Genomic DNA, 16,842 nt, shown 5'->3' with positions numbered 1-16,842 from the left:
GGACATTCCTGGTTCACACCTGTGGTTTGACATGTATTGATAGCTGCTCTTACCTCTCAGAAGTGTTCTGGTTTAGATGTTGGTTACATGATGATAAATAGTTTATCATTTGGCATGTTCGAACACTCCAAGGTGTCCTATCGTGGCTTCCCACTAGGTGTCAGCAGTGTAACCCCCAGAGAACATTCAGGGAAAGTCAAATCAGAAAAAATAATTAAGTGCGGTTCAAGAGCTACCTGCAAGTTTGGCCATTCAAAACAAGTGAGAGAATAGGGGGAGGAGAGAAAAAGCAAGTACTAGACAGGTAACTCCTCACTGGAATCTGGTAGAGATGGGAGGATTTCTTTCCTGGTTAGAAGAACTCTAATAATAGCTAAAATGAGCACCATCGTGTCCTTTTTAATTTTCACTCACAAGACCAAACAAGTGTGCAGTGATGTGAGGAGGCAGCTTTGAATGAAGAGATTTTTTTTTCTTTTATAAAGGCTTTTCAAATCACGATCAGAGGAAGGTCACATAGGTGGCTCCCTATGCTTTAGCAAATCTATTGAATGATGGCATTTGAGCCAGAAGCTGAATTGCCCGATCATGAATCTTGTAAAGGCTATTTGAAAACACCTGCATTCAGAACTCAATGACAAACTTGGACTCTTCTTGGAACAACCCACGGACTATACATATATTACTGTTGACGAGGTGGGTGCCACTGTTCTCCAGAAACCCTCGTCACTTCAGAGGTGTGTCACACAATGACACACAGGATAGAGGAAGCCCACAGCATTGGTTTTCAGATGTCTGTGCCTCTTTGTCCTTGGAATTGGTTACTGTTGTTAGTGGTCTTCAAGTGTTCTGAAGCAACTTCTGATTTGAACAAATCCACAAATTCCGTTGCCATGCATGAGCCTGATGTTCGGTTTGCTGCTGCCAGCTTGGAGCTAGATGAGAAGGTAACTGTTTTTGCATTGGATTATGACTACGTGCAAATTCCTTATGAGGTCACCCTCTGGATACTACTAGCATCCCTTGCAAAAATAGGTAAGTTCTGAAACACCAGGTAATGCACATTGTTTTCCACATGAGATATTGTTATGTGAAAATGCCTTGTAGATAAGGAACTAAGTGAATTGTAACTGTTACTGCTATTACATCAAAAAAAGGTTTGCCCTCTTGATTCAAGGGAAAGTCATACAGATTGTGTTTTTCAATTTTTTTAAATTTTTATTCATTTTAGAGGAGAAATAGAGAGAGGGGGGGAGAGAGAAGGGGGGAGGAGTAGAAAGCATCAACTCCCATATATGTCTTGACCAGTCAAACCCAGGGTTTTGAACTGGCAACCTCAGCATTCTGGGTTGATGCTTGATCCACTGTGCCACCACAGGTCAGGCAGTCATATAGCTTTTCTTACAGAGTCATTTAATGCTTCAGAATCATGCTTTTAAAATTAAAAGTATATCTTTGAGTTTTAGGGTGATTTGATTTCTTTTCATTTTAAAGTTACAACCATGTGACATTCTTTGGCATGCAAAAATCTCAAGGTCCTATGCTTGAAAAAGGACTATAAAGTAAAGCATGTAGACCTCAGCATGATGGCCACTGGACATTTCAGAATCACATAGTAATTCTTCCGTAAAATATCCTTCTTTCATTCTTGGCCACATAGCTAGGAGCTTCATCAATGGCCCCCATTGTTAATTCTTTAAAAGTGGCATGTGCTTCTTGCAAACTGGCAGAAAGCAAAGAACAAGACAATCACAGGCGATGCTTAAGCCCCTTAGTGATGGGAGATGAGGGCATATGAAATTATATCTGTCAGTATTGATGTACAACTGAGACAAATGAAGCCAGTGGGGTACCTATGCTTTGCAAAATAAAGTGAATTCAAATTAATGATTTAAATTCTAATCAAAGTTTTTTTTGTGTCAAAACCAGCATGATGGTTTATTCTCTAACCATTTAATTTCTATCTCCACCCCAATGTCTCCTTAAAACCAGTTTATTCAAAAGTTGAAAATTAATAAAATTATTATGCATAACATATCCTTTGCTTCATTTATGAAATTTGTTATTTGAATAGATAAATTTCTTGATTAAAATCTGTGGCCTTGACCAGATAGATCAAAGTTGCCGGTTCAATCTCTGGTCAGGGCACATACAGGAACAGGTAATTATTTCTGTCTTTCTCTTTTTCTTTCTCTGTTTTCCTCTCTCTCTAAAATCAATTAATAAAAAATTTTTTTAGCCTGACCAGGTAGTGGTACAGTGGATAGAACATTGGACTGGAATGCTGAGGACCCAGTTTCAAAACCCTGAGTCCTCTGACTTGAGTGCAGGGTCATGCAGCTTGAGCGTGGGGTCACCAACTTGAGCATGGGATCATAGACATGACCCCATGGTCGCTAACTTGAGTCTAAAGGTCACTGACTTGAAGCCCAAAGTCACTGGCTTGAGTCCAAGGTTGCCAGCTTGAGCAAGGGGTCACTGGCTCAGCTGGAGGCCCCTGTCAAAGCACATATGAGAAAGTAATCAATGAACAACTAAGATGCCATAATAAAAAATTAATGCTTCTCATCTCTCTCTTTTTCAGGTTGTCTGTCCCTCCCTCCCTCTTTTTCTCTCTTGTTAAAAAAAAAACAAATACAGATATTCTTTAGAGATATCCTATGTGCCCAGACACACTATGTCTAGAAGTTTAGAGTATTGTAGTGGTTTATATGTTCTTGACTTTCATGCTGATATAATTCAACATACTTTAGAAAAAGAAAATGACTTAAGTAGGTTATCAAATGGATTATGCATATTCAAGTACAATTTCATATTTGCTGGTCTTTAGAAATGCAGATTATTTTTACATTGTACATGAAAAAAGGTCATGTTTATTAAAGCTATATCAGGTGTCAAGTGCTGGGCTTGTAGTTTTATAGATGGTGGCTTATTCATTTGGGGCAAAAAAAAGACATCAAATTTTAAGATAAAAATCTATCTAGATTTTATTATAAAACAAATCAAAATATAATTAATAATCATTATTACTTATTTTTTTATTTAGTCATCCTATCAAGCCACAGTTATCGAGCATTCATGCAATATGTGGAAATGACAATAAATCCCGCCTCCAGGGGACTTAGTTTAAAAGGGAAGACAGGTGAATCTAGCACTGCCCGGTAGGCACACTGACAGAAGTATCACAACTCTCCCAGATCCTTTTCAAAACATTCAACTACGCATGTTGTAAAAGAATGTTATAGACCAAAAATAATATAGTCACCTCAGCCATTGTTGTCTATCTTTTCTTTCAGTTCCACTTCCTGTAATTTTATTCTAAAAAATGTGTTCTTGAATCATTGGGCAGAATGGAATGGAAGGGCTGTCTCTGAGGTATAGGTAGGACTTTTTTATTTGTGGCCCTTTAAGTTTCAGGCACTAGAACTAAAAAAAAATTTCAAAGTGACTAACTCTAGTGTCCATCATGAAAGAGGAGAGCTGTGAACTATGCAGTGCAGGCAGCATTGCCCTTGGCAGTGCCTCACTGACAGTCACTGGAGCCTCTTCCTGCTGTTGCGGTGTCGGTAGGACTTGGCTTAAGGCAGGTGGGTGCCTGTGGATCCTTTTTAGGAAACCTGATTCTGGGAAGGAAGACCGAAGTTGGGAGACATAGGGTCTGATAAAATTACACTATGGGTTCTTCCACCTCTTTTACATTTTAAAAAGTTCAATGTGGTTAAAACAGGCACTACACGATGAAGAAGAAGGGGCAGGAGGAGGGAAAAGAAGGAGAAAGGTCTTACTCAGAAATAAAGAGATCAGGTCTCTAGAAGGAGGCTTCATCCTGGTCTTGAAGCCAGTGGTCTAAGTGTAAGGTCTGAGATAATGTCTCTCAATACTAATAAAATGTTCTTGTATTAACCTGTCTGCTATAGTAAATGGAGAAGTTCAAAGCTGTGCTCTGGGAAAACCACATGCTCTTTGGATGGCTGAACCTAAAAAATTCCTTAGGAAACATTCAGTGGCTTCCCATGGTCTATGGGAGAAAACATATACTCCTTAACCTTGCATTACAGGCCTACATTACTTGGCTCAAAATCATCTCTTCTAACTCTTCTCCCAATACTCTTCTCAATTCAAATTTTTCTCCAGCTAGGGAAATCTCCTCAATGAATGTGAACATCTTGCTAGGCCATTCCTGTCTCCTTTTTTTTCCTCCTGTTCTCCTCACCTAAAATATCCTCCATTCTGTTGTCTAACTATGTATGTCCTAATTATTCTGCAACAACCTGTTCAACTTCTGCTTTTCATGTAAAATCTTCTCTGATGAACATTTAAGCTGTTCAGTCATTCTTTTATACACTTGTAAATTCTTTCAGCTAATAGAGCTGTTGTTACATTGTAGACTTCTTGCTAAATGCTTTCAGAGATACAAAGATATCTATCATTCTGCCTAAATTTGAGAAGTTTAGAGTTGAGTAGGGGAGATAAGTCATGCAGAAAAAATGAAAAATGGTAGAAAGAGATCATTGTTGTCAGACAACTACAGATAAAATGTTATAATAATTCAGAGAAAGGCATGTTATTACTTTTCAAAGAGACCAGGGAAAGCTTAACTTCAAAGATTTTACAAGACCAAAATAGTTTGAACAAAAGGACAATCCAGGCAGCCCCAATAGTATATAAAGATAAGAAAGGGGAGCCAGCAGGGTGAAAAGGCTGTAATGTAGGATCTGTAAAGGTAGAGTCAGGGCAGGGGGTATTGACTTGAGAAAGCCTGTGTTGCCTGTTGTGTTCTGATCATTTATCATTATTTGATGGTATATTCAATATGCATTTCATTGTATACTTATACATTTTATTGTTTTTTACTTCTTATTTGTTAATGTCTTGTTTTAAAATTTCATCAGTAATTGGAATTGTAGAAAACATGTTTGGTTCTCCACCTCACAGTACTTCCCAGTGAGATGGTTAAGAGGAATATTTAACAAATACCCTCAGTTTAAAATCCATGAGGTGCGTTGTGTACCTTGACATTTGTAGATGAGAAATGAGACCATCAGATACATATGGTGTAGAAAAGTCATCTGGCAGCAGGGTGTGGCGTGAACTAGGAGTTGAGGGTGAGGTAGACTATCAGGAGGACAATGCAGTAATTAGGAGAAGAAATGGGGAGGCTTTGAGTAAACGTGGTAGCTTAGAATTGGGGAGTAGGGGATGGACTTTAGGGGCAGCCAGTGAGAGACATTATTGATGCAATAGGGACCTGACTGCGTAAAGGAGCAAAGGTAATAGAGGGGTGCACAAGAATGCAGCTGCATCTCCCTCTTAAGTGACTGACTAGATGGAAATGTTGATCAAATAAGGAAAATAAAATAAAGGGCTTTTAATTATTGTGTATTTGGTGGAGAAGGAAGTGAGGTAAAGTAAGTTGAAACAGGTTGAGGTTTAGGTGATAGTAGTATATGTGCATGAGCTTGAAAGGTGGTTTTTGCATAAGTACAGACAGTCCCACCCTCTTCTCTTCTCCCAAGGACCTAAGGTTCTGTAAAATGGGGAAAGCAATAAGGAGGAAGGGAGTCGGGACTGCTGGCTGGTGACACTAATTCTGTAACCTGAACAGGGCTGACATGTTAAGTACGTGGTTTTGTGGAAAGCCCCTCAACACTTCTAGTTCTTGCTACATGTGGGGTGCTGAGACGCAGAGAGGACAATGAGCTTGACCAAGTTTCCATCTGCTTGACTTCAAGAGAACTCTTGAACACCCACCTACTGGTATCTTCGTGGCCAGAACCGTATTATTAGCAAACATCTAAACGTGGTTCTCTGCTCTTCCCTAGGTTTCCATCTTGACCACAGACTGCCAGGCCTCATGCCAGAAAGCTGCCTCCTCATCATTGTTGGGACTCTGGTGGGTGCCATTATTTTTGGCACTGACCACAAATCACCTCCAATCATGGACTCGAGCATCTACTTCTTGTATCTCCTTCCACCCATCGTCCTAGAAGGTGGTTACTTCATGCCCACCCGGCCCTTCTTTGAGAATATTGGCTCCATCCTGTGGTGGGCAGGCCTGGGGGCCCTGATCAATGCCTTTGGCATTGGTCTCTCCCTCTACTTCATTTGCCAGGTCAGGGCCTTTGGCCTCAGTGACATCAGTTTGCTTCAGAACCTGCTGTTTGGCAGCCTGATCTCGGCTGTGGACCCGGTGGCAGTGCTGGCTGTGTTTGAGGAGGCGCAAGTGAATGAACCACTGTACATGATGATCTTTGGAGAGGCCCTGCTCAATGATGGCATCAGTGTGGTGAGATGTCAATGACATGTCCCCAGGGGGCTGAGGGGGCTGTTGGGGCTGAGGACAGGAGTCTGTTTTCAGGGCTGATGGAGAAGGCTGGTGGGACTGAGCCACAGCAGGATGGAGACTGGTTTCAGTCAATGCGCTGTGGCTCAAGTTTAGGTGACTTTCCTTAAGATAATTGCTCACTAACACTGCTTGTCGATCAATACACAACTCGTTTTTTTTTAAAAGAGTGAAAAAGAGAGACAATAAATCATTCTGTAGTTAAATTTAGGTTTTCACTTCACAAACAGGAACTGTTGGTAAAGGCTTTTCGGGGCTTGCACACTGGACAAGCAGTAGCGGACGTGTTTATTTCCTCTTGTTCACAGGACCGCACCCTCCTTCCTTTGTATGCTTATATTTTTTAACATGAAGATGATGGTTAATAAAAGATAGGGTTAGTGGAGCGAGATTTGTGTTAACTTATGCATTAGTCTTGATTGCATGACTCATACGGAAAATGTAAAATAGAAATTTTTGCTTAGGAGTCTTTCTAAAGAGAAGCTAAGAAGGACTTGAAGGCTAAATCACAGAGCATTACAGCCCAGAAGATGTCTGCGGCTGGGGGTGTTAGAATATTCTGGACTTACCATAACATTGCTCAGTTTCATTAGATTACTACAAACTTTCACCAGTTTTTAGTCTGAGATTTTTTATATATACTTCAATATACTTTTCTTATTTTAAAATTTATATCACATAGCATAAGCAAAACTAGAATGCATTTTCAGTGTAAAGGACTGAAACCATACAAAATTATACAACAAAAGCCTCCATCGGCCCCTCTTCTCTCCCTTTCTGAAAGAGACCAGCTAATATATATCTAGATGTATATTATCATACATAAGTGAGTGAGATTATATTATAGGTATTGCCTAGAAGTAGCAGGTGTTGAATTTTTTAAGTCTTTTTTAACTGTTGCATAGTTTTTCATAGTTTAACTAATATATTATATTTAACCATTGCCCAATAAATATTCAGGCTGTTGCCAACTTTTAGTTTTTAAAAACAATGTCACAAATGAATTTTTCTGTTTCTGCAAGATCTAAGAAATAAAATTTCTGGAGTAAAAAGTGGATAAATTTAAAAATTTGAAAGATACTGATATTTGAATCAACACTTCTTCATCCAGTTGACAGGGAAGGGATCCGCACTCTGGGTTAGACAGGAACATTGTGATATTGGACAGATGAGATCAATGACAGTTTATCAGTCAAAACCCAGATGAGGTGGACACTACACACCATGCGGGGTCACCTGCAGGCACAGTCAGGACCAGAGTGAACAATGAGGGGTGTGAAAGTTAGGCTGTGCAGTGTTGAGGGGATGGGTGCCTCCTGTTTCCCATGAAATGGGAAAATTGGTTTGTTTGAATAAGTCCACAGCTGGCAGAAGACTGAAACTCACTACTAAGGGAAAAGCAGGAACTGTGCCTGGTTCCCTCCACAAAAGAATTATTGGCTAGGAGACCTTATCCATGGGGTTAGATTGGGGACGGGACTTGAAGCTAGCCCACTCAGGACCCTCCTCATTTTATCAAATGTCAAGGTAATGTTGTTGGACCTTATGTTTAGTTCTTACACCACAACTGCAAATATTTTTTAAATCTGTGGGCTTTCATTTCTACATACAGTATATTGAGTGCCTATTTCCTGGTATCGCATCAACAAGGGACATTGTTTTCTTCCTTCCTTCCTTCCTTCCTTCCTTCCTTCCTTCCTTCCTTCCTTCCTTCCTTCCTTCTTTTCTTTCTTTCTTTCTTTCTCTCTCTCTTTCTTTCTTTCTTTCTTTCTTTCTTTCTTTCTTTCTTTCTTTCTTTCTCTCTTTTTTGCAAGATAGAGAAAGAGACAGACAGACAAGGACAGACAGACAAGAAGGGAAAGAGATGAGAAGTATCAACTTGTTGTGGCACTTTAGTTATTTATTAATTGTTTTCTTATAAGTGCCTTGATTGGTGGTCTCCATTGGAGTCAGTGACCCTTTGCTCAAGGCAAAGGGCTCAAGCCAGCGACCATTGGGCTCAAGCCAGCGACCACGGCATATGTCTGTGATCCCATACTCGAGCTGGCGATCTTTCACTCAAGCTGATGAGCCTGTGCTCAAGCCAGCAACCTTGGGGTTTTAACCTGGTCCTCAGAATCTCAGGTAATGCTCTATCCACTGTACCACCTCCTGGTGTTTTCCAATCTAATGAGAAAAAAAGGATTACAGTACTTAAGTTTGTTTTAATTTGCATGATGATATGAAGCATTTCAATGATTATGGATCATTAATGTTTCTCATACTTTCAATTGGAAGTTTGGATCCTTTTGGAGTTGCCAGACTTAAAAACACTACAGGATACCCAGTTAAAAGTGAATTTTATATAAATTACAAGTAATTTTTATAAGTATGTCCCAATTATTGTAGGCAACTATTGAGTCTCATCAATTTTTCTTGGGGACAACCTGTTGTTTTATTTATAACTTATTTTTAGAAACTCATTAAATTATCCACATTTTAAGCTTCTAAATAATACATAAAAAATAAGTATTTTTTCCCATCTGTCACTTACATTTCTTTTAGATTATGGTATCTAGATAAGCTTAAAATTTTTAGAAAGTCAAATTTAACTAAAGCACATTTTTGACTACCTCTGGATTTCTTATTTTGCTTTTGGAGAATGTGTCTTGCCAGAAGACAGGCAGCCATTTTTTCCATTTATTCCCATTTTACAATTAATTATTTAATTCATTAAGCTCATAATATTTTATTGTGAGGACTTTATGTCAAAATATATAATGCAGAGAGAATAAAGCTCTTGAAAAGTAACACACGTGAAGATTCACCAAGTGAAGGAGACCCATACATGAAGTCAGAAGTCAATTTATTCATAATAAGAATCTTTAGTTGATGAACAAGATTCTAGAGTCATCAAGCCTGCACACACTACCCTCTGGATAAAGATCACAAAAAGCCAAGTTGTCAGAAAGTTGGCTTTAGAGTGCTGTAAGATCCAGATATTCAGTTTCTCAGTGTGGTCATCAAACCATGTGCCTCAGAAGGACCTTGGTGGGTTTTATGACTCCTCAGATGTTGAAACCCATCCCAGACCTACTGACCCAACTCTCTTGGATGGGAAATTCGTAATCTGTGTTTCTAATAAGCACTTCAGATGATTGCTGACATTTGAGAACTAGTGTTTTCTTTTCTTTCTTTTCTTCTTCTTCTTCTTCTTCTTCTTCTTCTTCTTCTTCTTCTTCTTCTTCTTCTTCTTCCTCTTCCTCTTCCTCTTCTTCTTCTTCTTCTTCTTCTTCTTCTTCTTCTTCTTCTTCTTCTTCTTCTTCTTCTTCCTCTTCTTCTTCTTCTTCTTCTTCTTCCTCTTCTCCTCCTCCTTCTTCTTTCTTTTATCTTTAGGTTGAGAAAACTCAATGTATGTTGATTTAAGATAAAGATATGTCCAGAATAATGATTGTACACCTCTTCTCAGACTGGGCTAGATGATTAGTCTCTGATGTCCTATTCCTGCTTTAGATATATATATATATATATATATATATATATATATATATATATATTTGTATTTTTCTGAAGCTGGAAATGGGGAGAGACAGTCAGACAGACTCCCGCATGTGCCCGACCCAGATCCACCCAGCATGCCCACCAGGGGGCGACGCTCTACTGACCAGGGGGCAATGCTCTGTTGCGACCAGAGCCACTCCAGCGCCTGGGGCAGAGGCCAAGGAGCCATCCCCAGCTCCCGGGTCATCTTTGCTCCAATGGAGCCTCGCTGCGGGAGGGGAAGAGAGAGACAGAGAGGAAGGAGAGGGGGAGGGGTGGAGAACCAGATGGGCGTTTCTCCTGTGTGCCCTGGCTGTGAATCGAACCTGGGACTTCTGCACGCCAGGCCGACGCTCTACCACTGAGCCAACCGGCCAGGGCCAAGATATTTTCATATTTTCAATCTTGTTACCATGGAGTCAGTGTACTTGGCTGGAAACTACCTCACCTTCTAAGGTGGCTTCTCTGAGCCATGATGTATTCATTTCATAGTTAATCTCTGAGACATACATAGTCTTATTTCTGTTATACCTGAGTTTGTCAAGGTGACTTGTTTACTGAAACCCCACTACTCACAATGCCACTACTGATACTGTTCATCTGTTATAACATCAGGCCACCTCTCAGCAGCCCATTCTGAGATAGTTTCTCAACTTTTCCTTCATCAATTAGAGAAGTCTAGAAATTATTTTCTAAATACCAACTCTTTAGTTTTCACAGAACACACTATTTCTTCATCAGGAAATCAAGGATATAAAAATTTTTGCTGAGAAGTAGTCGTTATTAACAAACTATAGAAATGATCCCTGAAAGTATAGTCTTGAGAAGTAGTCATTATTAATTACCAGTGAAAACATTTTACTCTGTTGCCTCTTCAGTGTTACCCTGAACTTGAGAATTTGACCTCACCCTGGACTTTGTCTAAGTTTTATGCATAGAGACAATCACAGCTTGGCTTCTGATTGGGTTTTTTTTTTCTAGCAGTATTTGTTTGACTTTCCCAAAGTTTAATTGCTTCCACTTGGACATATTTTTAAATGATAACTTCAAAATAAAATTATAATTATCAAGTGACCAAAGTATCTGCTGAGGTCACTGCTCTGACCTCCAGTGGGCGGAGCTGCTGTTGTGTTGGCTCCAGGGGGTTGCCCACACATCACTGTCCAGTCACTCTGTGGTCACCTATAGCACAGTGAGTATTAAGTGTGTACTGGGGCACTATTGCATTCCTATGTGAAACCAGAGAAGCCCCAGAGCCAGATTTAGAAAGCAGTTTAAAAGCAACTGGTATTTAATGCAGTCCAGTTGTATTTTGAGCTAAGGGCCTGAACTCACCCTTTCATTGAGGAAGGAACCTTCTCAAGGGCAGCAGTCACAAGCATGCTCTCTTAGCAGGAAGTTTGAGTCATTTAAAGAGTGACCTGTGATTTGTGGGTAACACGTGACAACTCTACATATCTTTACTGAAAGCTGCCTTCTCCCTAAAGAGAAGGAAGGAACCACTCTAAAACTATATAATATTAATAACTGATTCTCCAGATCTCTTGTCCCACTAATTTCTCCTTCTTGCTTAATTCTTATGACTCATCACCAGAAGAGACTCTTAATGGTAGGCAAAGGGAGCAGAGATAAAACCCAAACAGCTTTAAAATGATAAGTAGTATCTCCAGGTAAATTTCATGGCCGAAATCACAGCAGAAAGAAAGGTGCCACTACCACTTCCTTGCCCTGTTGTAGGGTCACATTTATATTTATTATTTTATTAAATTTTTAAATTTTATTACGATGAGTGAATTCATACCCACATTTTACAGATGGAAAAAATAAGTCAAAGTAAGCTAACGTAAACTGAATGAGGACATACTCCCCAGCCAATGACAGACTGAACATGGATACTTTAGTCTGGTTTGTTATAATCTTTTTCCTTTCATTCTTACCTTTTTGAATTTTCAATTCATGGTGCTGGGGGGGAGGATGGTAAAGAATCCACGTTTTGCTGATATGGAGACTTGGTTCATGCCTGGTTTGTAGTGAAACAAGTATTCTTTAAGTCAGAATTGACTGGCTTGGCTAAGTCCAACGTGTTGAGCTGGGAAAGCTCCTAATTGTCTCTGTGTCTCATTTCTGTAAAATCAAAATGATATTATTTAGCTCATAGAGTTACTGGAACATTCATATTAAGTCTTACTAGATACAGTGAGCACCTAGCATATAGTGAGAACTCTATGGAAGCTGGCTATTATCTTTATGTCATACAAGCTCATGGATATAACATGGTAGTTGACTTTCTTTTAATAGGCAGTTGCCATTATATGGAACTACATCACTTATTGTGGGCAGATTGTTCTTATGTTCTTTCTTGGCTTCTCTGGATTAATTTGCTAAATAAGCAGCAAAGTAATGCAAGCAAGGTTTCTATAACCTCTTATCTCTCCTCATGAGCCCTGTCCTCCCACTCATTTGAGAGGTCCAAAAGGCAAAGATGGTCCAGGAGTGAGATCTGAATTCAGCATCTTGGCTTCAGAGATTTTGCTCCTAACTGCTACTCCAGGCTGTCACTTCTCCCTCTCCCCCTTCCATCTTCTCATCCTCTAGTTTTTTCTCATTGCCTTTTGGCATCTTGTTGTTCTTGTAGTCCATTCTCTATGAGTAGAGTAAATACAAAAATTATAGAAGGGTACAAATTAAAAGTTTGGAGCACAAACCTTGGGCCAATAACATAGACAGGCATTTTTTAAGTACTTTTTTTTTACATTTCTAATGACCCAATGTGCTTGGGATTGTTGTCCTCCTTTTTTGAAGACACAGTGTGTAGTGGTTAAGAGAAGAGACCCTAGGACCCAGGCATCAAGGTTCACATCCCTATACTGGCCCCTCGTGGTCCTTGGAACTTCTCAGGTGAGTTACCACTCTCCATGTGCTTAAGTTTACTCACTATTGTTTTTATTATAAAGACACAGACTGTCAGAAAAAAATTATTTATTTATTGAATATAATTTATTCTGTCTAGCTCAATATCCAAGAGATACACTGAAAAGTGTTCCTCCCACCGCCTTTCCTAGCCAGCACTTGAGAGCAAATTTCACCTTTCATTTGATTTGCCCCTTTATGATGCATTCTTGTTGCTGGTATTAGATCCTAAATTTTTCAATCCCTTATGCTAGAATTTCTTTGCTCTATTCTCATCTTTCCATCTCTTTATCAACCTAACTTTGATACCTATTTGCTTGTTGAGCTTTGTGATTTGTCTTGGAACAGCTCTAGCCATCTCCATAAGGCTCAGTGTGTAGCACTGAGTGTTGCAGGAAGTACTAAGCAATCACTGTAGTGCAGCAATGGATGCTACATAAAGAATGAACAAGTAAATGATAGATAAAGTCATGGGAACTGGCAGAGGCCCTGCAGAGGCTATGCTTGCCATGGGGCTGGGCTGTAGCTCTGGTCATGTCCCATGACCACAGCCCTCCTTCCGCAACCCTCAAGAGTGACACTGTATTTGCATTTGGATTTGTCAGAGAAGTTGTGAGCAAACTGGGATGTTTTTCTTCCGATAAAGTGCCACAGTTGAACTCCAGAATTGCTGCCCTGAGTGCTAAGAGTAGAATTAAAGTAGGGGCAGCATGGAGGAACAAAAGAGTGCCATGTCCTTTTTGTAGCACTTTGTAGAGCACCTATCTACATTGATGCTGTCCTGAACACTGGAGGAGCGAAGATGAACCATGTATGTCTTGTGCATAGGTGAATACAGGATGGAGGAGGGACAGTCTTGGACTCCTTCTGGTTGTGAAGACAAGAAAGCAAGTTCAAACTAATCTAGGACAAAAGGGAATAGCTTGCCAAGAAATCTGCCTTTGACCTGAGAAAGATAAAATAACTTCATTCTGGGGTAAATTTTCCTTCAAAATTTTCTGCAGTTTATTTTTTTCTGCTTCAATGGGGTCCTACCATCAGTAACCTCCCATTCAAGAGGCAGTGACATGGAGGTCATATCCCTCATTTCAAGTTCTGGCTTCACTATTTGCAAGCTGTTTGGCTTTAGGGGAGTTACTTAATGCCTCCAGGCCTCAGTTCCCTTTCTGTGGAATGAAGATTTGGTTGTGTGAGGGTTAAGGTGAGTTTTGCATGCAAAACATTTATTTATTTATTTATTTATTTATTTATTTATTTTTAATTTTTTTTTACAGAGACAGAGAGAGAGTCAGAGAGAGGGATAGATAGGGACAGACAGGAATGAAGAGAGATGAGAAGCATCAGTCATCAGTTTTTTGTTGCAACACCTTAGTTGTTCATTGATTCCTTTCTCATATGTGCCTTGACCGCGGGCCTTCAGCAGACCGAGTGACCCCTTGCTCGAGCCAGTGACCTTGGGTCCAAGCTGGTGAGCTTTGCTCAAACCAGATGAGCCCGTGCTCAAGCTGGCTACCTCAGGGTCTGGAACCTGGGTCTTCCGCATCCCAGTCCAACGCTTTACTCACTGCGCCACCACCTGGTCAGGCTACATGCAAAACATTTAAAGCAGCACCTGGCACAGTGTGAGCACAGAGTTATGTGTATGGTATTATAAATCTAATCTACCTAAACTGAGTTCACCTACATGAGCCTTTCTGAGCCCCAGAGTTCTTTTACTTGATGCCATACCCTCTTGTCCATCCATCTGCCTGAACTTTGCAGTCTCAGCTATTCTAGAGAAGAGCTGAGTAAACACTTGAACAGACTCTTCAGGGGAGAGAAGTAAGCAATTTTTCTTGTCCTCTTTTTATCTTTTTTTTTTTTTCATTTTATTTAGGCTTCTAGGATAGGAGGTAAGAGGCTCGAGACACCTCTGTAAGTGAACAGTTTCTTCTGGCCAAAATTCAGGGAGCTCAGTGTATAAGGGAACCTGGATCTACATGCTTATATGATCTTCAGGAAGCAACTCTATCCTTGCGTGCCTCAGTTTCTCATGTGTAGAATGGGAAGAGTTAATCAAACCTCAGAGGGTGGTTTTGAGGAGGGTGTGAAATAAGACACATGGATACCTGGCACATGGTAAGTTAGCCTCCCAATATGCAAAAGGAAGTTGCACAGAAGAAGGCAATCTGGTTGATGTTTATGTGCAAACAAATGGCAATAAAGCCTACAACTCAGACAGACAGGACCATGCAGCTTTGCTTGGTGAGAATCAGGTTTTTGAGGAGTGAACTTCAGTTCCAGCAAGGACCCAGCAAATGCACCTGAGCTGTGAAGCATCTCTCCTGGGCTGCTTCTGCCTCACTGTGAGGGGAGGGCAGGTATCTGGTGCCCACCCAGCCCAAACCCAGACATTTTCCTTCAGACATGCACTCAGCCAATACTTTTGGAGATTTGTCTGCTGAGCTTCTCTTAGGCCCACACTGCCATTGACAGTGAGATATGCTGCTGGCTGTACAGGTCTGTGGAGGGGAGAGGGAAGTGTTATGAGTGTGTGGGTATGAGTGTGTGTGTGTGTGTGTGTGTGAATCAGATACAACACACACAAATAGCTTGGAATGCTGCTGGACCAGGTTAGGGAGGTGGGAGGAGCTGGGAGAAGAGAGGCCAGAGGGCAGTCCAGTGTCGATAGATCTCTACAAATAAAGGTGTTAGAGGTGATGGAAGCTCACCAACCTGGAGAAAGCAGATCTGACTCCTAAACTTCTCCAGCTGGCTGATGCTGGCACCTGCTACACTGCCTGGGTCTACGTTTCAGACTATCTTTAACCAGCAGCCCCACAGAGATCTGTTTCTTGCATGCATGTTAATAATTCAGAGGCATGCTGAGGAGATGAGGGGCAGAAAATGACAGACACATCAACCATTCCTTCATTGGAATTCCTCAAATTTGATTTCCAAACACTTGTTTGGTTCATATTCTTCTGGTTGAAGAAACAGACTGATTGACATTTGAATTATACAACTCGTTTTACAACTCACCCACCCTGTGAGCCATTGATTGATTAGGTAGGAAATCATCCCAGTTCGCAAGTGTAGGAAGCGAGGACAGAACCTTGCTGGCTGTCCACTTGTCTCTTGTTCAGGAAGTAAGACAAGCAGCTGTGGAAACAGATTAAAAACACACACATACACACTTAACGAGAAAAGCAAACTCTCAAATCTTTAAGGAATAGTCAAAATGAGTACGATAAAGTAAGTCAGAGCTGCTCTCTCAAGGCTGTAAGCACACACTACACAGCACCTGTGTGACTGTGATGTGGCAGGCACTCAGAAGCAGACAAGGACTGTCCCTACACTTGAGCAGCCACACCTTAGAACCTCTGACTTATCTCTTTTCATTTGTAAATCCTTCTTACACTACAGCTATGGAAGAACCTATTCTCTTGTATTTTCTTATAACCCTTTCAAGTCCTAGAAATTTCTTAGGAGACTACATAATACATTAATAGAAATCATTGACCAGGGAGAAAAAGCTTGAATGGCAAACACAACCAAGTGTTTCCTAATTCAGTGGTTTCCAACAGCTCCCCCACTGCCAGCAGGGTGTGGTGGAGTGCCAGGCCTCACTATGGAATAATAGTGTCAGAATTATGTGTAAAACCCCATAAGCTGACTGTTTGGAACAAACCATTTAGTTTCGCTATAGGTTCCTCAATGATGATGTAAAATGAACAGTACTTGGCAGAACCTGTCATATAAGGCCACTCTGGAACATCACATCCAGGTCATGGGTCAGAGACAAAGCCAATAATTTTGGCTCTAGGCTGTGGTCATCCATATGATACTCCTTACCACCCAGGATCAGCTTTGGTCATTGGTAAATATTAAACTAATAGTATGGGAGGAAACTGAGAGATCATAAAATCCAATTCTTTTATATTAAAGTTCAGTCCAGTTTGATTGAGCCTGAGCCCAAATTATTCATTTATTCATTCATAAAAAATATTACTAAGCAACTACTTTTTATTGGAAACTGCTCTTTCTACTGTGCCAGAGTGACCATCTCAGAGGAAGAAAATCACCAAGCT

At 40.4% G+C, this 16,842-nt stretch overlaps 1 protein-coding gene and 1 non-coding gene across 3 annotated transcripts in view; one reads left to right on the top strand and one right to left on the bottom strand.

The window, feature by feature from the left end:
* The first annotated feature begins 333 nt into the window (after positions 1-333).
* Positions 334-16,842, top strand: part of SLC9A4 (solute carrier family 9 member A4) — a 72,567-nt gene continuing 56,058 nt past the window's right edge. The window contains exons 1-2 of one of the 2 annotated variants that reach the window (XM_066267893.1): positions 334-1,035; positions 5,823-6,286. In XM_066267893.1, the coding sequence (XP_066123990.1) occupies positions 750-1,035; positions 5,823-6,286 (750 nt within the window). In that variant the 5' untranslated portion in view covers positions 334-749. The remainder of the gene's footprint in view (positions 1,036-5,822; positions 6,287-16,842) is intronic. The other variant, XM_066267894.1, reaches the window with a different exon arrangement.
* On the bottom strand, positions 10,481-10,684 carry LOC136332565 (small nucleolar RNA U3). Its single transcript, XR_010730776.1, has one exon. It is a non-coding gene; the product is annotated as a small nucleolar RNA U3 (small nucleolar RNA).

Source organism: Saccopteryx bilineata, chromosome 3, assembly GCF_036850765.1.
Source record: "Saccopteryx bilineata isolate mSacBil1 chromosome 3, mSacBil1_pri_phased_curated, whole genome shotgun sequence".
In the NCBI taxonomy this organism is placed as follows: domain Eukaryota; kingdom Metazoa; phylum Chordata; class Mammalia; order Chiroptera; family Emballonuridae; genus Saccopteryx; species Saccopteryx bilineata.
This window is presented reverse-complemented; position numbering and strand designations above follow the sequence as displayed.